Source organism: Quercus lobata, chromosome 6, assembly GCF_001633185.2.
Source record: "Quercus lobata isolate SW786 chromosome 6, ValleyOak3.0 Primary Assembly, whole genome shotgun sequence".
Taxonomy (NCBI): Eukaryota; Viridiplantae; Streptophyta; class Magnoliopsida; order Fagales; family Fagaceae; genus Quercus; species Quercus lobata.
Window position 1 is genome coordinate 14,472,292 of NC_044909.1, and position 25,556 is coordinate 14,497,847.

At 37.9% G+C, this 25,556-nt stretch overlaps 1 protein-coding gene across 1 annotated transcript; it reads left to right on the forward strand.

Moving 5' to 3' along the window:
• The first annotated feature begins 4,881 nt into the window (after positions 1-4,881).
• Positions 4,882-9,542, forward strand: LOC115994937 (protein CHUP1, chloroplastic). The gene is made up of 7 exons (XM_031119281.1): positions 4,882-5,784; positions 6,065-6,490; positions 6,596-6,727; positions 7,586-7,767; positions 7,879-7,990; positions 8,107-8,250; positions 8,900-9,542. The coding sequence occupies exons 1-7, from the start codon at positions 5,260-5,262 to the stop codon at positions 9,008-9,010; spliced, it is 1,632 nt and encodes a 543-aa protein (XP_030975141.1). The 5' UTR covers positions 4,882-5,259; the 3' UTR covers positions 9,011-9,542.
• The last annotated feature ends 16,014 nt before the right edge of the window (positions 9,543-25,556 follow it).

Genomic DNA, 25,556 nt, shown 5'->3' on the forward strand with positions numbered 1-25,556 from the left:
TCAGATGATGGTACGTGTCCAAAAGTGAGCACAAGTCATCATTTCAATGGATCCAGTATTACTGGACACTGAACCTAAGCCTGACCCCAATTTTAATGCTATGAGACAACATTTTTGTTATACACCAATAAAAACACACTATCTTAACAACTGTGAAGAATTTTTTTTTTTTTTTTGGTTACTAGATTTTATTGTTATTTACAGATTCAGACAGGTCTTGTAATCAGCTTGACTGGAATGAGAAAACGATCTCATCATGTTCAGCGGAATTCTGCAAATGCAAGTTTGCTAAGCAATCGAACTATGTTGTTTAAAGGCACATCAAGTTAGGCACGGTTAGAAGTAGGACGGTGTATCTCAAGCATTACGTGACTGTTGTTGATGCACTAACCAGAAATAAGATAACAACAAAACAATGAATGATGTTGTTAAGCAACAGAATTAATAAGCACGTGAAATTGAGTAAAAGCTATTAAAAATTTATCAAATGCAATGAAAGAAATCATATATTCTCAAATGACAAATCACAATCAGAGCAACAAATGGCACCGTCATGATGTGAAGTTGCAACAAACCCAACAGTAAAATTTGAAGTTTTCCTTCAAAGGAAATTCCACTTACACTTCCAGCTTTCTTTTCCTATACCATTTCATCAACTAGTCTGTCATTTACAGTTTTCACACACTTTATAATAGAACACTGCAAGAATATTGAATACGGTGTAACCAGAACTGTCTGCAATTTACATTTGCTGTGAATGCCAACTTATTAAGGCTAAAGATGCATTAACATATTTGATCATTTGTGTTTGTTTTTCCAATCCAAACCAGATTGATAAGACCAATGATGTTGCTTACCAATTATGCTTTGCAAGGAGCTGGTGCCTGGAAGGAGATGCATCAGGCAGTAGAAATTTGTAGCTATATTTCTGTGAAGGATTCTAGCAATTCAGTTTCTTGCTTTCAGGTATTGTCTATTTTGTATTTCAACCCTATCTCACAGTGTTTCCCTAGCTACTTTTTGACCACTACTCCGCAATTAGCCAAAGAATGTAGAAAAATGCTAAACTGTTACAAATAATAAATAAATGTTGAATTACTTTTCTATGTTCAGTGACACATCAATTTGTAAAACTTATTATATTTTGTCATTTTGTAGTATTTTAGACAGTAATTTAAAAATGTATCTAGTATCACATCATTTAAAATTTTAAATGCAATAACTTTAGGATCACAATAGCTATCACAAAATTTTCACAATTATTGAGATGACATGTTGTTAATGGTAAATAACAAAGTGAATCAGTGATGGACTTAGATGAAAACCGTTAAAATCTTTGCCAATTCAAATGTTGTAAAAAATGTGGCCGTAGCATTACTCTTTTAAATAATGGGACAGTGAACATGGTTGGATTTAGGAAATAAAACCTTAACCACAATAGTTTCTCTCCATTAATATGTTCACATGCTATGCTAATAATAAACCGGCGGTGCAATGAGAACTGAAAACAGATAGCACGCCTCCTTTTTAGCACTACACTCTTGTAGTTTTTGTAATTTCCAAAAGGCATTATTGTACTTGTCCTCTGCACCCTTTTGGTTTCTCAAGAATAATCAATTGCAAATATAGAAAATTGATTCTTGCAAAAATAGGACCCTTTCTCAAATCAAATCAAACTGAGTCGAAAGAACCCGTGAACCGTGATATGGATATGGTGGTATTAATTAGGTTTTACCTTAGGATTTTGCTAATGTGTATCCTAAGGGCACACAATAATTAATTATTTTTGGAAAAAAAAAATTCGGGAATTGAAAAAGTATTGATAATTTTTTGAATTTTCGAGAAAATATTTCCAAAAATGGAAAGCTTAATGTATGTCCTTAGGACACACATTAACCGGACCCTTTATCTTAAGTAGACAAATATGACTTCGACTCTTGTGTGTGTGTGTGTTTTTGACTTCGAGTTGAAGTGGCATCAAACAAGTACTTATGGTGTAGAGTGTCCAAAATGTGCACTTAAATACTCTCCCTAGAAAGTCACACAATGGTGTTTAAAGAGTGTTTCACTCAAGTTTCCAGGGTGAGCTAATCAACATGTATACTCTTGGAACAAACAGACATGTTCACATTAGACCAATCTGAAAAATCCCAGAAAAGTTTCTTAATCGCTATCTCGGCTAAAATGTTTGCAAAAAGGCCACAGCCACATGGCTCTATATTCCTTTGTCACATTCATGCACTCCTTAATGCAGCAAGGACAGAGCACATCCAGACATTCTCATATGCCTAAAGGCATATTGCCATGTTTTGAAGCAGATTTCTCGTTTGATTTTAATTTTAATTTAAATTTTTTTTTTACATCAAAAGGAATGATGATAACCCATCACTCCCTCTTATGAATTGCTTTTGGGCCTTTTAATGCAGTTATAATATATATAAAATTCACTTTACGTAAAGGATCATTGAGATTTGAGACCATACTTTTTGAGTAGTTTTGTTTTGTAAATTAATTTGGTAAAAAGATCATTCTTACTGGCTTTGGATGGATTTCCAATTGGTAACTCTCTCTAGAATCTAGTTTAAATGTTAATGTTTATTCTTCCATATATGAAATGGAAAATTCATGCTTTAGTTGCCAAAAAAAAGTTGCCAACTTATTAGTCTACAAAGGGATTGTTAGGTAAGAAACACCCAAAACCACAGTTAATTTCACGAGTTGTTAACATATTATTAGCTAAAAAGCTACAGCCTCAGGGGCTGGTCTGTTTTTCTAATTTTGTACAAACAATTGTCACTTTCTGCTCAAGCCCACCAGCAAGAATGAGGGTCTCAATCCATTGCCTAATTCTTTATGTTTAACCCTATCCTCCCTATCCAAACCTATTCTTAATTTTGCTTAGCAGATACGACAGATAATGTGTTAAGAGTTCCTAACCAGAACAAATTTGATTTTGACACTTTTTTATTTATTTATTTATTTTTTTTTGATATTGACATTGATCATGAATATAGTGAAGAATGGGACCCATTGTTTATTATTTCTTCAAATTTATCTTTTGCTAGTGGCAATCACTATTTCAAGTCACATTCTTAGAGCACTTTCACGCTTTCATCCACTAAAAATCGAGTTGAATCTTGTATAAAATTATTGTTGTGACTTGTCATCATTTAGGTGATATTCCAATATTGCAACAAGTAATCGTGGAACAATCACAACCAACAGTAAAACTTTTATAATTTATTACAAAAGAATAACATTTATATAACCAAAAACCATTTCAAAAGCTAAAAGCAAAAAGATACACAAAACTATTGACCTCTAGAATAGGACAAAAATATTTTTCTCATAAAGAAATTATAATTGCAAATGCATTAAGATGCACCAACCCCTATAAAGCCTAAAGGGTGTTTGTTCTTAGTAAATGGCTTTAAAGACCCATTAACGTGTGTTTGAGACAACCATTTGGAGGTTGGAGAAGAGTTTCACCTTAGAAGACAACTTTTATAGAAAGAAATTATGCTTTTAATACAATAGAATTGAGTAATAATTAATAATTATGCCTGTGTAAGCTTTAAGATGACAGCTTTGGATTGTAGTCATTATTTTATAGAATCCACTACCCATAGTTGGTCTTCATTTTTATTCAATTATATTGTATTTATTCTCTCTCTAAATTTGGTGCTTTATTTTTTTACTATATAATGAAAACCATCTTTATTATTAGATACTAATGGCAGCCGTCTGACTACGAAAATGATCTTTATGAAAAGGACATTGATTAAGATAGAATATTATAGGAAACAGAAAACACGTTCGGCAACAAAGAAAGGAATACTGTAAAGTTTTCAATTCAAGAAAAAGAATAAATTCAATGCAAGAAATAATGAGATATGTTAGGTAACATATTGTTTTCTTGAAATTTTAATGAAAGGGTAATGTTTAAGAAATTTCATTAATTTCCATTAATTTCAATTCAAAAAAAAATATTCATTAATTTTATTATTCTCTGAATTTTCAAAATTAATGAGCTAATAAAATATTGAAAATGATCCCTCCAGTTTTCAAAATTTTAATGTCGAATAAACTTTTTAGGGTGGTACTTATTGAATTCAGTAAAGGATGGAAACATCCAAGAAAATTTGTTAGGCCAGCATTTTTGCATTATTTAAAAAAAAAATTCATAAAGAGGTTGAATTAGGAAATACTTATCCCACACATTAAGTTATATATACAATTTTTTTTTTTTTTTGAGAAGATACATATATAAAATTAAAATAGATAGCAAAACATGAATTTAATATTAAAATTTTGAAATCAAGAGTCTTATAATTTAATTGATTGATACTCTTAATGTTTTTAATGAAAATATCAAAGATTAAATTCCTTCACCCCAACTATTGAATTATAGATTCTCAAAATAAATAAATAAAACTATTGAATTATAAAAAATATTAAAAATTTGAAAAAAAAAAAAAAGAAATTTCTAGATCCTGATTTTGTGATAATAGCATGTGATTTAATGTATAATATTGACATTTTAAAAACTTGCAATTATCATTGGCATAGTGATAGTAAGATAAGAGTGCTATTGACTTGGTTTAAATTGAAACTATTGAAAATTTTCTATTCAAAAAAAGAAACTATTGATAATTTCGAGAGATGAAATTAAACATTATAGGAAATTAATATATATATATATATATATATATGTGTGTGTGTGTGTATATGTATGTATACTGTGTTATCAGGGGTCCTACCTATGCTCCCATTATAATTAAATTGAATTAAAAAAATAGGAGGTTGTGTGTCCAGTGTAGTGTGTAGTTGAAGAATGAAGATGAATTTAACCCCCCAAAAAAAGGGAAAAAAGAAGGAAGATAAAGGGTTTGATTCCTTAAAGAAGGTCAAGGACCCAACAAAGATTAGTAGCTGAGGTTTTGTCTGATATGTTTAGGGTCAATTCAATTGAAGAGCTGGAAGAACAATCAAACCCCCTATTATTTGTGGGTTCTTGTGGGTCAATAGTTATTGCATAGAGACAACAACTCAAAATAAGGTCCATTGACTCTCATTCTTCCTTTGGATGAAATGATAAAAAGGGCACAACACAAGCCTCAAGTTTCCATGCAGTAATTATTCATATCTTAGAACTTCTTTGAAGAGAAAAGGAAATCCCATCTCTTTTTGTCTTCTCAGAAATGTAAGTCTTTTGCTTCACTTGCATTTGCAGACCATTGTTGACTTAAATTGCAAGCCATGAAGCAAGGTACACCTCCACCGCCACCGCCACCAGCATCCACTACAACAACAAGAAAGAGAAATGAATGCAACATGTCACCGTCCACAACCCCATCTCGCTTAAGAGCTTCTCCTAAAGCTAAACCCAAGGACTCTCCAATTCCAAAGCCTACACCACCATCATCAGCCAGGAGGCCTCTTCTTCTGACCAAGCCTAAATCCATTGATCACTCTTCTCAAAAGGGTACCCAAGTTGTGGACTTTAACAAAGCTATGACTCGCACCAGTACTGGAAACCGCCATGTTGTTGAGCAATTTGCTCGGCCACGCCAACTACGGTCTTCAAATCCCAGAAACGAAGATGACCCAGATGGGAAAAACAAGGACTTGGTTGAGAATTTGCAGTCTGAGGTATTGGCCTTGAAGGCAGAGTTGGATAAGGCTCAGAGTTTGAACTTGGACTTGCTTTCACAGAACAAGAAGCTCACTGAGGATCTTGCTGCTGCTCAAGCAAAGATAGCAGCTCTTAGCTGTCGTGACCAGGTGAGACTTTCTTATAAATTTATCAACTTTTTCATTTTGTTACTGCTCTAGATTCTAATTGCAAATTTTTTGTTTCAAAATTTAACAGGACTTATATTTATACACACATAAATCAATCATCACTTCAATTATTTTGTCAAATGTTCTTAAATGTTGCTAACTTTCACTTAAAACATGCAATAAAAAAACAATCTTGTACCAGTTTCATACAGAATAAATATGAGGGTCTTAAAATTTTCAAGTAGTATAACAATTTTGAAAATTTTTTTTTTGGATGAAGAGGGAGTCACTTGGGGAGTACCAGAGCCCTAAATTTAGAGACATTCAGAAACTAATTGCCAGCAAATTGGAACACTCAATTGTGAAAAAGGAGCCAATCAATGAGGTGAGTACTATTCAAAAACCACCACCTCCACCACCACTAGCATTACGTCCGATTCCCAAAGTCGCGGATTTAGAAAGAAAGGCTCGGCCTTGTACATCCTTGCCACCACCTCCACCACCACCACCCCCACCTCAGCCCTCAGCTGGTGTGGCTACTACTCAAAAGGCTCCAGCACTTGTAGAATTTTATCACTCATTAAAAAGGCAAGAGGGGAAGAAGAGAGACTCTCCAGGATCAGGGCATCATCATAAACCAGCAGCTATTAGTGCACATAGTAGCATAGTTGGAGAAATTCAAAACCGTTCAGCACATCTGTTAGCTGTAAGCATTTCAATTTCCTACCAATTAACTGCTTGATTTATTTCTACTCATACTGATTCAGTTTGAAGTTTGAACCATTAATTAACAACTGATTATGATTTCCAGATTAAAGCAGATATTGAAACTAAAGGAGATTTGATCAATGGCCTTATCCAGAAGGTGCTAGCTGCAGCTTATACAAAAATAGAAGATGTCTTAAAATTCGTAGATTGGCTTGACACAGAACTCTCATCATTGGTAATTTATAAAGCCTTTTGATATAATTAAGATTCTGCTTAATTAAATAAGAGCCGATATATGTTTACATAAACATCTACTCTTTCTGTTACTTGGAAACTCTATTTTGTAAGTCTCAAGGTACCTTAGAAGCCGTTGCCCCTATAGGTATGTAGATGATAGCTAGTCAACGTCTATCAAACAAAACGAGAATAACATTGGGCCAGAGTCCAATATCATTGAGTTTGGTAGATTTTCCCTATTTGAACCCCACACATTCTCTCTCTTGTATTATTTTTGGCCATTATGGTAGTTATATATGTTAATCTATCATTTTTTGGAGATTTGGAAATTTACACCTAAGGCATTATTTCACCTAAGGGATGCTTAATTATTTGAGAAATTCAGATTCATGAATAGGTGCATCACTTTTTCCATGTCATAGTCTTGGTTAAAGGCATACTTACAACAATTGTATGTCTTGTGATAATTGGATTTGCATCACATGCAGTCTGAGTTTGATGCATAATGTATGTGACTGGCTTTGAATCATTTTACTATTTTGGACCTTGTGTACATGATGCTAGAATGCTAGTATTTACAATAATATGTGTGAGGACAATGTTTAACAGCATTCTGTGATGATCATTTGTTTCCTCCAAAGATGTGCTTTTCCTGTGCATAGTGCTAAGATAGCGTTTCTGAAGATGAGACATTTTTTCTTTTATAAATAAATAATGGCATGATTTATGGAGGACATTTACTGTGGTGTTCTGGTTCTGTAAGAGAATTTCACATTGGCAATAACATTGACTCTTACCTTTCTTTATTTTTCTAATTTTTTTCCTCTCACATTTGACTTATATCCTGTCTTTACAGGCTGATGAGCAGGCTGTGTTAAAGCATTTCAAGTGGCCAGAGAGGAAAGCTGATGCCATGAGAGAAGCAGCAATTGAATATCGTGGCCTTAAACTGTTGGAAAGTGAGATCTCTTCCTATCAAAATGACACTAACATTCCCTGCGGGGCTGCCTTAAAGAAGATGGCCAGCTTACTAGACAAGTAGGAACTAAGTGAAATATGTTCTAATTATTTTATCAATTCATAATCATATTCATAGCCTTTTATCTAGTCAGAGTGTTGATTTTCCCCTCTCTTGTCTGATTGTGCAAGGTCTGAGCAGAGAATACAAAGGCTGATCAAGCTGCGAAATTCAGTTATGCAGTCTTATAAGGAGTACAAAATTCCTACTGAGTGGATGCTTGATTCAGGAATCGTGAGCAAGGTATGCTCTTCCAAATTACCAAGTGGGAAAGTTGGAAGCTATGTCACTATTATTGCACGTTCTTTAAATTGTAATACGGTGTATTGAATTTGTTTTTTATTTGCAAATTTGTACAGATAAAGCAGGCTTCTATGAATCTGGCTAAGATGTACATGAAAAGAGTGACATTGGAGCTTGAGTCCATTCGAAATTCAGATAGGGAATGTGGTCAAGAATCTCTTCTGCTTCAGGGTGTGCAGTTTGCATATAGAGCTCACCAGGTAATCCTTACGTCAGCAGTTTCTGTGATCTCAATAATTTTGAAATATAAAGTGGAAAATTCTCAAGTCGAAAAGGTAAACATAGCAATCCCATTGGAAGCATGTGAAGAGTAAGGACTGTGGTGATTAGACCTCACTACATTTTAGTTGTTAGGCTGTCTATAAAGTCTACCGAATAGGAACTCAGTTTCCTCTAGTCCAAATCTCCTTCTATGGGAGTAAAACTGCCAGGTTGGCAGAATTAGATTAATTTCTTCTCTTTATTATTTTACTATTGTTTCTTTTCCCTACTCTTTTTCAACATGCACGTGACTTTCAGATATACTAAAAAGGTTGTACCCAGTGCATTAAGCACCCACTTCTGCAAGGTCTGATATACTACAAGGACAAAAGTTTGTAAATTAAAAATGTAATATTTAATGAATACAGTTGAAAAGCCAGCAACAAAGGAGATAAAAGTAATTGTGATGGTGCAGTTTGGCACTGATTTTAGTTTTTTCAAACTTAAAATTCTTTGCAAACTTTAGTAATTGTTTAAATTCATAAAGCATGCTCTTGTGAGCTTAGCTTGTGATATGGAATTTGTTTTTCTTGGATGAAAATTGTGAAAATTCTTCTTCATTCAGTTTTGTGGTATGCATGTCTGCAGTTTGCTGGTGGTCTCGATTCAGAAACATTGTGTGCTTTTGAAGAGATAAGGCAGCAAGTTCCACAATACTTAGGCGGGTCTCGAGAATTGTTGGCTGCCATACCATCATAACGAGCCATGTGAAAATTACAACAACTAAATCATGGATACTCAGCTGATAATAGATAAACAGATCAAATATACAAGTTCCTGCAGGTAGTGAATGAAATGTCCTTGAGAAATATTCCATACTTTGGTAAGATGATGCGATTCCAAACTGGATATCACATGGGCTCTTCAATTGTCAAAGTTCCATTAGATTGACTGACTGGAGTAATTCTATATTGTTGTAATACTATGGCCAACTCATTTTGGAGGGATGTACTGCTGTACTAGATGCCAGTGACAGTGAAGTTTGTGCTGGCTAAAGCAGTATTCAAAGTCCAAACCCACAAGAATTTTGGGAGGAATTAGGGCCTAGCTACTTAGTTTGTATAAGCAAGGTGTAGTTTGAATTATATTAAGCCCATCATCAATTTAGCATGTTACCAATACCATTATTTTTTGACATTTCAACAAAAAGCAACTGTTGAACCATTCTATTAAAGAATGTATTTTGTGAAGCTCCTATTTATATGCATCTTAGTTCTAATGACTTATATAAGTGCGTGGCTTGTTCATTAGTACTGCCTTCTGGTTCGTTAGGCTGGTTGCAAACTTGTTAGTGTCTTATTTTTTGGCTGGAGAAACTTTTGGTTCCATCATCAGATTCAGATCGAGTTATCATTAAGATAGTCAATGAGCTAAAAAAAAGGCATGTTGGACAATTTAGCTTATTAAAGCATCCACACCACAAAATACAAAATGTGCACATATTGATGCTAATGCTCTTCGTATTTATCAATGTGAAAGGCTGATTTTTGAGCCTAACTTCTTTGGGCTTTAAGGCTCAGCTAAACAGAACTCCATTTTAGGCCCAAATGGGTGGACATAATGAGGCTTCTTTGGGCCTAAGAATGGACAGTTAGACCAAGATGGCTGTTGGCCCACTACAACCTAAAACAATGCAAGCATATTGGTTGAGCAATTACGGAGCTTAATTTATAATAAATAAATTAAAAAAAGAAGTGACAAGGCATAAGAGTTTCATTGAATTTGACCCAAAGAAAGTCAAACTCATTCCCAAAGAAGGTAAGGTCTAAATGCTTAAAGGATGCGAGGAGTTTCTTTACCAATGTGTTATTCCACTTTCAGGCTTTCAACTAAGTGTCAATTTGGACTTCGGAAACTCTTAAGAGAAAAGCAACAGATGACATCAACTATTGTATCTTGTAGCTAAATTTTCTCCCACCTTTTCAGCCAAAGCAATGGGAATTTTTTAGGGTTTTGCCTTCCAAGGGGGCTGATTGTTGTTCTCTCCTCTTTTGGGAAGGGAGACAATAAGGGTTTTTATTTCAGGTGGGTTTTTTGGACCGTAAATAAGAATGGGTGAGATGATTTATTGGATAAGAATGAGTGAAATGTGTCACCAGAATACTCTAGCAATTGAGACCATTGAATAGTTTATCTATGCAATGAATTAAAACCTAGATTGTGGTGCACTTAACTATACAGACTTTAAATTAGTAGTTAATAATAACTTAGAAATCTTATGTACCTACCTTGTGAAATCCCAAGGCAAGCTACCTTAACTCGCCCACCTAATAAAGGAGCTAACTAATTCAGCAACAAGCCTAATCCCTTTCCCTGTGGACCAAACAAAATTGTCTATTAAGATTTGTCGTCGTGAAGTTTTGTTAGAATAATGAATTTGACACTCAAGAAGAGAGTATAAAATATTTTGTAATATTTCCACCACACTCAAGTAGACTATACTTAAGAATTCTCAATAAAACAAATCTTTTATTGATACTTAAAACATTACATACACTTTGCTACAAATCACTCTTGCTTTTAATTTTCCTTACACTTAGTTGATTTCTTGCTATTTTATGTGTTGGATGCTCTACAACTGGTGAGAATAGTTATATACAACCCAAAAGGAGACAAGTTCCTAAATCACTCACCTATAGTTGAAAATGATGCAAAGGAAAAGTCAATAAAAGTGACATCAATTCATCTTGAATTCCATGTTCACGTTGCTTTGTTTTGCTCACAATTTAAAGTGTGAAAGACAACCCGCCTACTAGCTTAACCTATTGTCCATATCTTGTTTTCTAGTCATCCTAAAAGACATGCAAACATATAACATACCAACACGAAAACTTAACTAAATGGCACATGTAAAATGCTTGAAGAAAAATCACCATTCAATGTTAGTGATGAATCTTGTATTGCCCACCCAAATCTTATTTCTAAGGGGTGCAACCAACCCTTGAAAAAGGTGCACACCATCTGCCTTATGCAAAAACAGGATGCTGACTCCTTAATAATGGGACCATGAAAATTTCCAACCAAATCAAGCTACTCTCCACTATAAAAGGGGATCAGCTTACACCAAAAATCAAAAAGAAACTTAACATATTCCTTTTGTCCCATAGGATCCATCTCATCATTGAAATAACATTCGTGGTTTCTCATAATCTTTTTCATGCACCTATTGTTCACATTCTCTCCTATTTAAATTTACATATGTCGGGTCTTGTTGATCACATTTATTGTAGGTCATTGCAATAGGATACAAAATTTCCCTAAAATTGAATAGAAAAATTTCATAAAACAGAATAGACAAATTTCTCAACATAGAACAATGCAAATTCTATCTATCATTTTTTTTTGCTTATGTTGTTCATTTTTTCTTCATTGGCATAACTCCAATCAATGTACAATTCATTGTATTGTAAACAAAGAGTTATTAAAATGATGAGTTCTTAATATGAGTTATTATAATCTTTTTCTTCTTCTTCTTCTTTTTTTTTTTTTGAATTAACCCAATAAAAAATCATTCAATTTTCAAATCAACGGGGGGCCTGCACAAGCGGTGGAACATGTGGTTTAATTCAATGCAAAGCAAAGAATAGTTGAATAGGGAAGATTTTCATCACTTAACCCGAAAATTTCCCCCTCATTTATTAATCTTGAAAAATGAGATTAGTTGCATTAATTCAACCTAAGGTATGCTATAACCTATAAGCGGCAAAATGTAAGTCTATTTAGTAGAAAGTTTTAGGCTTTACTCCCTCTTTAAACTTAACTAGTAAGTTGCCCGTGCGATGGATGGATAATGTTATAATATTTTATGTAAATTTGTTTTTGGAAAATATTATAAATATATTATAGCATATTTATTATAAAACTTTGTTAATAATGAGTTCATCATAAAAAATAACAATTATAAATTGCACACATATATCTATTATAGTTATTTTGTTCAAGTAATGAGCAATAATTAAAACAACTTTAGCGTAATATTGTATAATAAATGTTGATAAAAGCATATTAATTCATTCTATATTATTGGTTTTTATTATGTGATGTATTAGAAAGCTTCATTACGAAATTTTTTTTTTCTTCAATGCTTTGTTATTGCAGTATGGTAACGCTTGTTATCATCATCAATTTCTCCATCTTCAACGTTTGAATTTTAGTCCGTCCATATTTGTTCAATTTTTAAGCTTTCATTACTTTTTCCTTTTGTTGCATCATTTGTGTTAATCACTAATGAATTGGCACTAAGTGACTCTTGATTGGATCTTACAAAGTTTGGTCTTTGTCGCAAAGATTTTTCGTGAGTATTTGCATTTATGTTAAATTCTAATGATGAGACAACTTTTTTGTAAATGTTTTTATTTTTGTTAATTTTGGAATATTGCAACAAAAAGAATTAATATAGCATATTGGATTGTGTATTTTTTTTTTCTTCCATATCTTTTTTTCATTTGAAGGTGCATCAAAAATCTTAGCAACTATGTAATTTTCAAAACCATCATTTAGATTGAATTCATTCAAATGAAGTAGGAAAATCCATTTTTTTCCTAATTTTTTTTTTTTCAAATCACGTGGGATTCCTTCTCCAATATCAATAGTTTTACAATAATTTAAATAAGTTGTACCTCAATTTATTTTTCAGCAAGATCTTTTGTAGATTTATTTAAGATTTTCTCAGCATCTTGATCAAAATTTGCATCAAAAATTTCAATTGGAATCCGTATCTGAAGTAGTTTGCAATTGTATATATATAGTAGTCATAGTGAGATAAATATATTATAAATATTTGGAGAGTATGTAGTTAATGTATGTGCCTTTAACTTTGGGATAGAAAGATTTGTTTTTGTTTCACATTTTGCACACCAAAATGATCCTGCTTGTGGTTTGACATTCCTTTCACAAAGTACACACAAAATGTAATACCAACTCATTGTTGCAATACCCTAGTAGTTCACATCTTGCAATGAATTTGAAATTAATATGTATTATTTTTCTAATCTAAATAATATGATGTATCATTATTTTTTTACGTAAATGATGAGTATAATTTGAAATGATTAACAAATCTATTTTGTAGAATCTCATTCATTGTATTTTATCTTTACTATTGTCTTTGTAGGGTCTCGATTTACAGTCCAAGCCCAAAACGTATGGGATATTGGCCCAATGAGCCCAATACAATAAATTTGTAGAGAGTGAGTCGAAAAACTAGGTCCTAATGAATTGAATAACGACTAGTACTGAATTGAATAACAATCAAACACAAGTAAGAGATTCTGATCTCAATAAACTTTCAGTCCGAGGAGGTCACCCTTGTATAAGTTAATCACAAATAGATACAAAGACAATTTAGATTGCTACAGTGCTCTATCTCTATTTTTTCGATCCCCTTCTCATGGAGGATCTCTCACATTATATACCTCTCTTTAGGTCATCTTGGTCTTACACTTGTTAATCATCTAAATCCCTACTTGAGTACTCATCCCATCAGACACTCTCTCTAGCTTTCTGTGAGTTGTGGTAGCCAAGGCAGCACTATTCAGAGGTCTTCTTCACATAAATGTGGCCAGAAAAGTAGCTACAATGCATTTAATACAGTGGTAGTAGCTTTCCCTTAGATATTTTTGAGTTTCCTTCTTTCTAGTATGTTTGTAAGGCAAGTTCCTATCATGGGAGCTTCTTGGAGGGTCACTCTAATTGCCGGAATACATACTTGAGTTGCATTCATCATATCTGAGGAGAAGTTCCTCCTCGGATCACTCTCCACTCATCCCCTACTTATGAGACTTTAACTGGGAACTTCTAATAGCTATTTGATCCTCCTCGGACCTATCAATGTCCTCGGACAAAACCCAAGGCCCAATGTATGATCTTGGGCCTTTATCCCTACAGTCTTCATATTGTCTAAAAATAAATCCTCCTATGAAAATTGTTTTGCATGTATTTTTGGTATTTCTTGTATAGGATCATGTTTTTTATCATTCCTATCATTGAATTTTTTTTAAAGAAAGTATTAAGTTAATAGCATTTAGTGAGATAGTATACGCTATTTATTAGAATTTTTGTTATTATAAATTTTAGAAATATGCACTTGTCAATTATTTCAGCAACCTCAGGGATCTCAAGATTTATATATATTTTTGTTGCACTGGTCGATGACAAAGAATTTGTCTGCATAATTTGCATAGAACATTATTAATAGACAAAAGCATATTGAATTGATATTGAAGAAAAATGGAGACATGATTTCATGAGAATGATATTTTCTAAAAGTATCATCTATATGTGGGGGAGGAAGAAGAGAGTTTGTAAGAGGGTAAGAGTTTTTACTTTGATTTACATGTGGGAATGGTCAAACTTAGGTCATAATATGTAAAGTAATAACTAGGCTTAAGTTTTTCATAAAGTTTGGTTTACTTTTAAAATGTAGTCCATTTTGTAGTGAATAATTTTTGGTCTAATTGTGAAAAACAGCCCATATTTTATATAATAGTAAAAAGAAATTACTATGATATATTGGGTAACAGTAAAGAAAATTTAATAGAAAAGGATGAAAATGCTAAATTTATATAATAGTAAAAATAAGTTACTATGATCTATTGAGTAATAGTAAAAAAAACCTTAATGAAAAGAGATGAAAAATGCTAAATACAACATTAGAGTGCCACGTGGTAAGACCTCATGCACTCTCACATGAGGTCTCCGCATTTATATATATATTGTGCACGCCAAGGTGAGACTGTTGGGCCTAACCTCACTTGGGCTCACATCTTATTTGTAATGTGGGTTTAAGATTTCCTACTTCAGGTTATTCTCAGCACAGAGACTCAACGAAGTTGCTTCTCTCTCTCTTTCTCTCTCTCTTTGAATCACTCTTTTTCTCTACTCTTTATTTTCTTGAGAACCTTTCAACAACCATTTCCCTTTCCCATCTTCTCATATTTATAGCTCTAGATTAGTGGAGAGATCATGATTACTGCCATAGTTAGTGCAATTGGGGGTCCAATATCATCAGTAGTAAGTGGATGGTTAGGTGGGAGTGGAATGTGGCGAATGTGGCCTTGGAACTTGGTTCCAACTCCGGCAGGCATGCTAGACAACGGTGTTTCCTGGGTGCTGTCAAGCATACTATAGATGGTGTGTTCGGACGTTATTCTTTCTTTATTGTTTGGGAATGGTTTGTCGAGCAAGGGTTAGGTGACAAAAATTCGGTCTGCAGTTTGTGCGGGTTCAAGCTGGGATTTTGGGTAGAATGAGATTAGGGACGTGGGCCACGCTGCTGGGTCTAAATTCAAGACCCAAATGGATCTGGGTACCACGATGCCGTACATTAGCCCCCCCTTGATTCATGCCCGGCTATCGGAAAGAATCAAGGAACCCAAAAGGCATTTGCGTTTGAGGAGGTTAACAAGTGGAGATTTGGGCGGTTACAGAAACCCATTAATGCGCTCTCAAAAGGCACGCTATTCCAGGGCTTTAGGTTCAGCTGTCATCATTACTTGACAATTCGTGAACCGAGGCGATGCGCCTGTCAGTTGTCATTGGCATCCATAGAGTTTCTTCGCTAACTATGCCCTATTATTGCTGATTGGACATCTCTCTCCTCTTTGGCCTCTATAAGTAGCTCATCAAAAAACATTTTTTAACTTTTTCATTCCCCACTTCTTGAGTTTGCTCTCTATCAAGCATTCATCTGTGCGCTTATTCATCAATCCAGAGACCCTTTCTTTCCTAGAGCCCAAAGTAAGTTTTCTACCTCTTCCTTTTACTTCAGCTTCTTTCTTCGAGTTTCTTCCTTCAATATTAGACTTTAAGATGGGTTATGCCTTTCTTCAGGACACTGCAATGTCTTTAGCCACATTTTGGCAAAAGTTTGACATTCTCGATGATGTGGAAGTGGCATACTGTCATGAGAGCAAAATTGCTTTCCACAGATGGTGAGGTACTGCTTTCTTTCCCTTAATGGCGATCCTAGAGGGCGGGGTTAGGTTTCCCATGGACCCTTTCCTAGTCAACACACTTAGGTATTATGGGCTGTGCCCCGACCAACTCCCCCCTAATTTTTATCGGGTAGTTAGTTGTGTCAATAGGTTGAACCATACATTTGATTTACAATTAGACCACCATGATATAAACCACATGTACAGTCTTTGTGGGAATAAGAATACCAACTATTACTTAAAAGTTAGAGATACGCGGGTATGGCTGATATCATGCCTACCTGACTCAAATAGGAATTCAGTCAAAGAGTTCGTCCAGGTGCGCGACAATTGGTTTTCCGGAGAAATTCCCTGCCCCCTCTCACGACGTGAAGTGGGTTCATATTGATCTCTAACTTAACTGTCTTTCTACTTATGGTAGTTTTATTTATTTGGACACTAACACTGTATCTCACTTCATTATATGCATATATATATATATATATATATATATTTATATATTTGTAGATGGTAAAGTGTTTGTCCCGGACATCAAGGCAGTCCACGTTAGGGATCTAAGCTTTGTGCTTAGGTCTGAGATATTCGTTCACTAGGACGGGCAGCTTCAAGCGTTCCATTTGATCCTCGGAGTTGAACCCGTATACTTTACCTGGCAGTCTTTCAAGCAAGCACTTTTGGTAGAAAATCCTCTGCTATCCTACATCGACGTTCGGCACGCAAATTTTCTTCCACCGAAATTCATAGTGGGAGAAGCTCAGGACCTTGGTCTGCGATATACCTGTTCGGATGAGCTAGTGCCGTTGCGGGACGAATCAGCTAAGCATGTATCCCGACGCCTTCATGAACTTGCTCACGCGGCCATTGAAGATGAGGATCCTATCCAAGCAGAACTTGCACAACCTGAAGAAGCTGCCGAACCTGAGTCTCCCGTGTAGGATCCCGTCCAAGCAGAGCAAGCAGCCGTTGATCTCATTACCCCTTTTAACACTGAATCTAACCGCGGTGGAGACATGGTGACTCGGAAGACCATGACCATTGATCGATTCATGCTCGAGGCGAGGCAGACCGCACAGCAGCAACCACCTCAGGGTCGAGGTCCTCCACCTCCTCCCCAAACTGAACGAATCGAAAAAGGTAACGCATTACTGAGCACACTTCTACTGGTCCGAGAGATGCAGCGACCCGGAATCCCCCTCGGCTATCCGGCGGTATTGTCATTCAAGAGCCGCAAATCTAGGTCGAGGCAAGCATGGCGTCCTCTTCCCAAGCCACGCGGGCGTGGAAGATCAAGTTCCAGTTAGATGGCAAGCCACTCCCTGCAAGCGCTTGTGTACAGGTTTGGGATAAAGGGGAAGGGGGTCGTGTTGCCCAAAGTCTGACGCATGGCCTTCTTCTACCTGAGGACGTGCATGCCATTGAAGAGGGAATGGAGGAATCTATGGGGAGAAGGCTGCAGTGGCACACTATTACGGTAATCTTTCATTTACTGATTTTTTACTAACCTTTACACATATTTGTTATTTTTCATTTATCTTTTCCTTCATTGTCGTACTAATTCCTGTTGTTTCATTAGGCTGCTCAACTGGACCGCATCCTTGATGGGCGTGTGAAGGAACTTGCCGAAGATGCTGACCAGGAAAAGGCTGCTTAGGAAACGACTATTAAAACAAATAAGGAGAAAATAAAGGCTGTTGATGCTGCCGAGACGAAAGCTGCTGCGGCGGAGAAGGATAGGTCGCTGGCGGAGAAAAGGCTCGCGGAACTCTTAGCGAAGCAAAATGAGACAGATGTTAAGTTAGCTGAGGCAATAAGTCTGAATACTGCTCAAGCCGAGGAACTTGCCGACCTGAGAGCGACTTTGGAGGCTTGTGAGGAAAAATGGTACAACGAAGGATTCGCAGACGTCGAGAATTCTGTGGAGCCGGTTGTGAATCAGGCTAGGAGTTTGGGTTTCGAGGCCAGTTGATTCGTTGCTTTGCCAGCCTTAGGGGTCCTTAAAGATTCTCCTCGGAGGGATCCCGACCAAATACCATTCCCGAGCTCAACTCCAACCGCGTAGAACCCCCCGATGCTTATTAACAAGGAAGAAACGGCGAGCTGAGGGATGCTTAGCTACCGCTTTGTTTTGTGTTGTTTTTATTTTTATTATTTTTACCCCTTTTCTTTTTGCATGTATGGTCGGGGATGATTTGTAAGGTAGAATAAGTCAAGCCTTCAAATATTGGAAGACTTACTCAACATATATTTGCCTTCTTAGGAAGATGTACGGTAGGCTTCCACCTTCACGGGAAGTGAGTTTCTGTCCTTAGGATATTTTTTAGTATAAGGTTTCCACCTGTTCGGTAATAGTGACCGAACCAAGAATCAGGCTTCCGTCCTTAGGATTTTTTTTTTAGTATAAAGTTTCCACCTGCTTGGTGATATTGATCGAACCGGGAATTAGGTTTCTGTCCTTAGGATATATATATATATATATTTTTTTTTTGTATAAGGTTTCCACTTGCTCGGTGATAGCAATCGAACCGTGAATCAAGCTTCTGTCCTTAGGATTCTCTAATAGAAGGGTTCCATCTACTCGATGATAGTGATCAAACTGTGAATCAAGCTTCTATCTTTAGGATTTTTTTTTATAAGGTTTCCACCTACTCGGTGATAGTAATCGAACCGTGAATCAGGCTTTTGTCTTTAAGATTTTTTTTATAAGGTTTCCACCTACTTGATGATAGTAATTGAACCGTGAATCAGACTTCTGTCCTTAGGATTTTTTTTATAAAGTTTCCACCTGCTCGGTGATAGGAATTGAACTGTGAATCAGGCCTCTGTCCTTAGGATTTTCTAGTAGGATTTTGTAATGGAAGGATTCCACCTGCTCGGTGATAGTGATCGAACCGAGAATCAGGCTTCTATCCTTAGGATTTTTTTTATAAAGTTTCCACCTGCTCAGTGATAGTAATCGAACCGTGAATCAGACTTCTGTCCTTAGGATTTTCTAGTATGATTCCACCTGTTCGGTGATAGTGATCGAACTGGGAATCAGGCTTCTATCCTTAGGGTTTTTTTTTTTTAATTTTTAATTTTATTTTTTATTTATTATTATCACATTATCTGGCAATACTAAATAAGTAGTAATGAAATTGAATACAACTGCAATGAGAAACCTCATCATCATATTAGCTAATGCAATGTACAAATTCGGACTTACACTTCCACGCACGGATAGTCAGTGATAAAATTTCTTAAGATTGTGGACATTCCATGGCCGGGGAAGTGGCCTCTTGTTAAGGTCTTCTAAATAGTACGTTGTCGTGTTCGCAATGGCAGTAACTCTATACGATCCCTCCCAAGCTTGAGCTAACTTCTCGACACTTGCGTCTCACATATTCCCCACGGCTTTACTCAGCACCAAGTCTCATGCACTAAATTCCCTAGCCTTTACATCTCGATTGTATCGTTGGGCAAGTTTATGCTGGTACTCCACCAACTGTATAGTTGTTGCTTCTTGGCACTCTTCCAACCAATCCAAGCATTCCACCATTAACTTATTGTTTTGGAGGGGGTCAAATCCTGCAACTCGTGCACTGCATAAGTTCACCTCGGCCAGTATCACGGCTTCTGCTCCATACGTTAAGGAGAACGGAGACTCCTCTGTGGACCTTCTAGGGGTTGTATGGTAAACCCATAAAACGATAGGTAGCTCTTCTACCCACCTTTCCTTTGCCCCATCCAATCTTCTCTTTAACCCCTTCAAGATTGTCTTGTTGGTCGCTTCAGCTTGGCCGTTGCTCTACAGATACGCCGGAGTGGAATACTGTTCTTGATACCGATATCACCACAAAAGGCGCAAAAAGCTTTACTGTCAAACTGTAGCCCGTTGTCTGATATCAGCGAGTCCGACATCCCAAATCTCATGACTATATTTTTCCACACAAACTTCTTGACGTCTACATCCCGGATATTAACTAAAGCCTCGGCTTCTGCCCATTTCGTGAAAGAGTCAACTGCCACTAACACGAACTTGCGATTACCTGTTGCCTGCGGAAACGGGCCGAGAATATCTAGCCCCCATTGTGCGAACGACCGTGGACTATTGATGGGATTCAAATGACTTGCTGGCTGGTGAATCAAGGGAACGTGTTTTTGGCATTGCTCACATTTACGCACATATTCGGCTGCATCTTTCTACATCTACGGCCACCAAAATCCCTATGTCATCGCTCGGTGTGCCAATGAGCGCCCTTTACATGACTTCCACACACCCCGTCATGCAACTCAGACAAAAGCTCATTTACTTTCTTGGGGTGTAAGCATGAAAGGTATGGTCCTCCAAAAGACCTCCAGTATAACTTGCGATCTGCTGACAGCCAATACCGGGAAGCCGCTTGCTAGATCTTTTTGGCCTCTTTTTCATCGTTCGAAACTAGATCCTCAGTCAAAAAGTCAATGATTGGGTCCATCCAACATGGCCCGGTTGCTAAAACCACGGCGACGTCGACCCCAATCGTAATGGTGTTATCTGCCATACTAATACTTGGCTCCCTTATAAGCTCTACTTGGCTTTATCTTTACATGACAAACCACCTTCCTGTCATTTTTTGGAGAAAACTCTGCAACGAAATCAGCACGGACCTAGCCCTTTATCGAGCTTTGCAGCCTGTACCGTATATCAAAGGAACCTAGCCGGGTCCCCCATTTGGCTATTCGACCCGTGAAGTCCAACCTCTTCAAAAATGACTGTAAAAGATATTCGATCAGGACGAATACAGTATGAGCCTGAAAATAATGCGGTAGCTTCCTCGTAGCATGCACTAGGGCTAACACCGGCTTCTCCAAAGGTAGGTATCTTGTCTCGGCATTGACCAGGGTTTTGTTGATGTAATATACTGGTTGCTGTACTCCTTGATCTCTTAACAGCACAACACTCACGGCATGATCGGATATTGAGAGGTACATGAATAAATCCTCCCCGGAATCCGGGGTCGTTAACATGGGTGCTTGCATAAGATAATCCTTCAAATCTCGAAAGGCTCTGTCATAGTTCTCATTCCACTGAAATCCCTTCCATTTTTTCAGAAGCCGATAGAATGGTCTACAGCGGTTAGCAAGTTTGGAAATGAATCGGTTAAGTGTGGCTAACATTCCAGTCAGTACTTACACCTCTTTTGGATCGCTTGACGGTCTGAGGTGATTCACAGCTTCAACCTGGTCGGCGTTGGCCTCTGTTCCCCAATTGGTGATCAGATACCCTAGGAACTTACCGGCCCCCACACCAAAAGTGCACTTATCAGCTTTTAGGTGTAACTTATGTTGCCGAAGTACCTCAAACACTCCCCGAAGATCTTCTACATGTCGTGCTTCCTATTTACTCTTTACCACCATATCGTCGATGTATACTTCTACCGTATGTCCTATTTTATCCCGGAACATCCTCGTCATCATCCGTTGATACGTGGCTCTAGTGTTCTTCAATCCAAATGGCATCATATTATAGTGATAGTTGGCATCCGGGGAGATGAATGCTGTCTTTTCTCTGTCCTCGGGTGCCAGGGCAATCTGATGATACCCCTGAAAGGCGTCCAAGAAGCTCATCCTCAAGTGTCCGTACCTGGCATCTACCAATTGGTCAATCTTCGACATAGGGAACGGATCTTTCGGGCATGCCTGATTTAAGTCTGTGAAATCCACACAAACCCTCCACTTGCCATTTTTCTTCTTTACTACCACGGTATTTGCTAGCCACATCGGGAAGAAGATCTCCCTTATCACCTCAGCTTCCTTTAGCCTTTGGACTTCCAACTTTACGGCGTCAACATGCTCCTTGGCCGCTCTTCTAGACTTCTACTTCTTTGGGAGGAATGATGGGTCCACATTAAGCTTATGGACAATGAACTCAAGGTCCACCCCAGGCACTTTGTATAGACTCCATGCAAAAACATCCACATTCTACATAAGGAATAACAATACCTCTACCTTATCATGGTTCTTCATGCTTGTCCCTATTTGAAAATACCTACCAATATTTGGTAAGATTTTGACCTTCATCAGATTCTTGGCACAACTACCCCCCACTTCTTCTCGGGGTTTCTGTAATTGCTATAAAGATGCCTCCTCGGTGGTTTCCTTCTGTCCAGCCTGCTTGCCCTTCCAACTGACTGCGGCAACTAGGCATTGCCTAGCCACTTGCTGGTTTCCTCGTACTATGGCAACGCCCTGTTCGGTAGGAAATTTAACTTTCACGTGCAAGGTGAATAGAACAGCCCCCATTGCATGACTCTACACCCTTCCCAAGATTGCCATGTATGGGGAGAATGATCTGACTACTATGAAGGTCACCATCACTTCCTTACCTTCCATATTTACAGGGAGGGAAATTTGACCCTCCGGAATCACCACCCTTCCATCAAACTAGACCAACGGCATATCATACTTTATCAAGTCCTGATTTTTTAATTTAAGCCCTTCGAATAGGTCCGGGTACATTATGTCGGCTTCGCTTCCTTAGTCTATCATCACCCTTTTCAATAAAAACTGCTTATTCGCATCGTTACTACTAATGCATCATCGTGCGGTTGAATCGTTCCCTCCAGATCTTCCTTGTCAAAGGAGATAGACACTCAGCCAACTTTTATCCTCTTTTCGAAATGCTGTTTTTCCGAGCAATTTTCTTTGGGTGCCACTATCAACACCCCTCTTCTAGTTATGGTCGCACCCCTTGAGGCAACATGGATGACCTTAATCACCCCTAATGGCGGTGGGAGAGGGTTCCCTTTTTGCTAAGCGCCATGACTAGCATCCCGGTTTCCGGAGTCTACTACGAACTCTTTTAAATATCCTGCCTTCACCAGTTGCCCTAGATGATCTTTTAATACCCGGCACTGCTCGGTGGTGTGCCCCTTATCCCTGTGGTATGTGCAATACAAATTTTGATTCCTCCGAGATAAGTCACCCCCTATCTTGTTCGGCCACTTGAAGAACGGTTTATTCTTGATCCGGTCCATGATTTTGTGTACTAGCTCCTTGAACGCCACGTTCACCCCTCCCATCTGTGCTTCCAGTTCTTGCGTCCTGAAATCCTTCCTTGGTCTTGGGGGAAAAACGCCCTACTGGGAATGATTCAGCAATAGGGCATTGCCCTTATTCTGCATCTGATCGTCCTCGAGGCGTTTATACTCTTCAATACGCCTCATAAGTTATCTCATATCCTCGAGAGGTCTTTTCGTCAACGACTCCCGTAGTTCAGAGTCCTCGGGGCAGTCCCATTCTGAATGTGCTTGCTGCAATCTTCTCATTACCCCTACCAATTTCATTGTACAGCTCCCAATATCGGCCGGTGTAACTCCGAAGAGTTTTACCAACCCTCATCTTTATGGATAGTAATGCGTCCTCTGGTTGTGGCACTTGACTACATGTCACAAACCGAGGACCGAATTCCTAGATCAACTCGTCAAAACTGTGAATGGAACCTTTTCGCAACCTATTAAACCATCTCAATGTCGTGGGGTCGAGACTTGAGGGAAACACCTTACACATCAGCGCATCGTTGTGTGTGTGCAAAAACATCATGTGAGTATAATGACTAATGTGCTCTACCGAGTCCGTTTTCCCATCGTAGGAGTTGAATGACGGCCGTGTAAATCCACTCGGCATAGGGGCCCGTTCAATTTCGTTTGAAAATGGCAACCGAGCTGCCCTTCGTAAGGCTCAGCTCATAGCATCCATAGCGGCGTTGTAGGGCTGTCGCTTTTCCGGGGAATCTGAACCTCGGTCAACATATCCGCGTGAACATGAACGGGCCCGGCGTTGATGCGATTCTCGAGAATGGGAGCAGTTCCTACATCGGCGTGATTCTCGGGAAAGGGAACGATCCCGGCGTTGACAGGAACTGGATTGGCTGGATCCCTCCTTACCTTGATTTCCTATGCTACCATCCCTCCTTTCTCAGTTATCTCGGTCCCTTTTCTAGTGCCAACCTCTTGCCTCCAACTCTAAATCCCTCACCAGTCTGCACAATCGCTCCAACTCTGGGTCTCTCTCGTCAAATTGCTCGTGCCCTGAGGCACCTGACATTGTTCGGTGAGTTTGGTCTGACCCTTCTCTAAGGCCAGACTCTTCCTCTCTTCTCTTGTGCTCCCTATCCTCATGTCTTTTCTGTCTTCTCTCTTGCCTTGTGGAGTCCCAGGAAGACTCCATAGATCCACTCTCGGTGTGGCCTCCCAAACGTCTTTCAGACATTTTCCCGTGTGTAAGTCTCAATCAAACCACAGCTTCGTAGGATAGCCCTACGGTGGGCGCCAATTGTGCGCGCCAAAGGTGAGACTGTTGGGCCTAACCTCACTTGGACTCACAACTTATTTGTAATGTAGGTTTAGGATTTCCTACTTCAGGTTGTTTTCAGCACAAAAACTCAACGAAGTTTCTCTCCTCTCTCTCTTTCTCTAAATCACTCTTTTTCTCTACTCTCTATTTTTATAAGAACCTTTCAACAACCATTTCCCTTTCCCATCTTCTCATATTTATAGCTCTAGATTAGTGGAAAGATCATGATTACTGTCATAGTTAGTGCAATTGGGGGTCCAATATCATCAGTTGTAAGTGGATGGTTAGGTGGGAGTAGAATGTGGCGAATGTGGCCTTGGAACTTGGTTCCAACTCTAGCAGGCATGCCCAACAATGGTGTTCTCTGGGCGCTACCGGGCATGCTATGGATGGTGTGTTCGGACGTTATTCTTTCTTTATTGTTCGGGAATGGTTTGTCGAGCAAGGGTTAGGTGACAAAACTTGGGTCTGCAGTTTGTGCGGGTTCGGGCTGGGGTTTTAGGTAGAAAGAGATTGGGGTCGTGGGCCACGCTGCTGGGTCTAAATTCAAGACCCAAATGGATCTGGGTACCACGATGTCATGTGTATACATATATATATATATATATATATATATTGATTCCATCCATGAATCAACCATGTTATGACTTGTAGCTAAGCCAAAGAAAACTATCCCACAATATAAAAAACTAAAATGCATACTCTTAAAAATGACTTCTAAGATTATATGAAGATTAAGTTGCATAAACCATTACACTTAAGAAGTTAAAAAATCATCAGGACAAGATTTGGGGAATATTCTCATTCTTATTGGGACTTCGACATCATATATGGTGACATTACCAATAAGCTATCATTTGAACTCCAACGGTATGGACTTAACAGTATGGACTTTAAATCAACAGTTAGAAAACTTACATAACTACCTTGCAAAATCCCAAGGCAAGTTGCCTTAATTCGCCCACCTAATAAAGGAGCTGACTAATTCAGCAACAAGC

Coding starts and splice junctions, on each gene's coding strand:
- LOC115994937 (XM_031119281.1), top strand. CDS start 5,260: ATGAAGCAAGGTACACCTCCACCGCCACCGCCACCAGCATCCACTACA. Junction 7,991..8,106: donor ATTCAGGAATCGTGAGCAAG/GTATGCTCTTCC, acceptor AAATTTGTACAG/ATAAAGCAGGCTTCTATGAA. Junction 8,251..8,899: donor TTGCATATAGAGCTCACCAG/GTAATCCTTACG, acceptor GCATGTCTGCAG/TTTGCTGGTGGTCTCGATTC.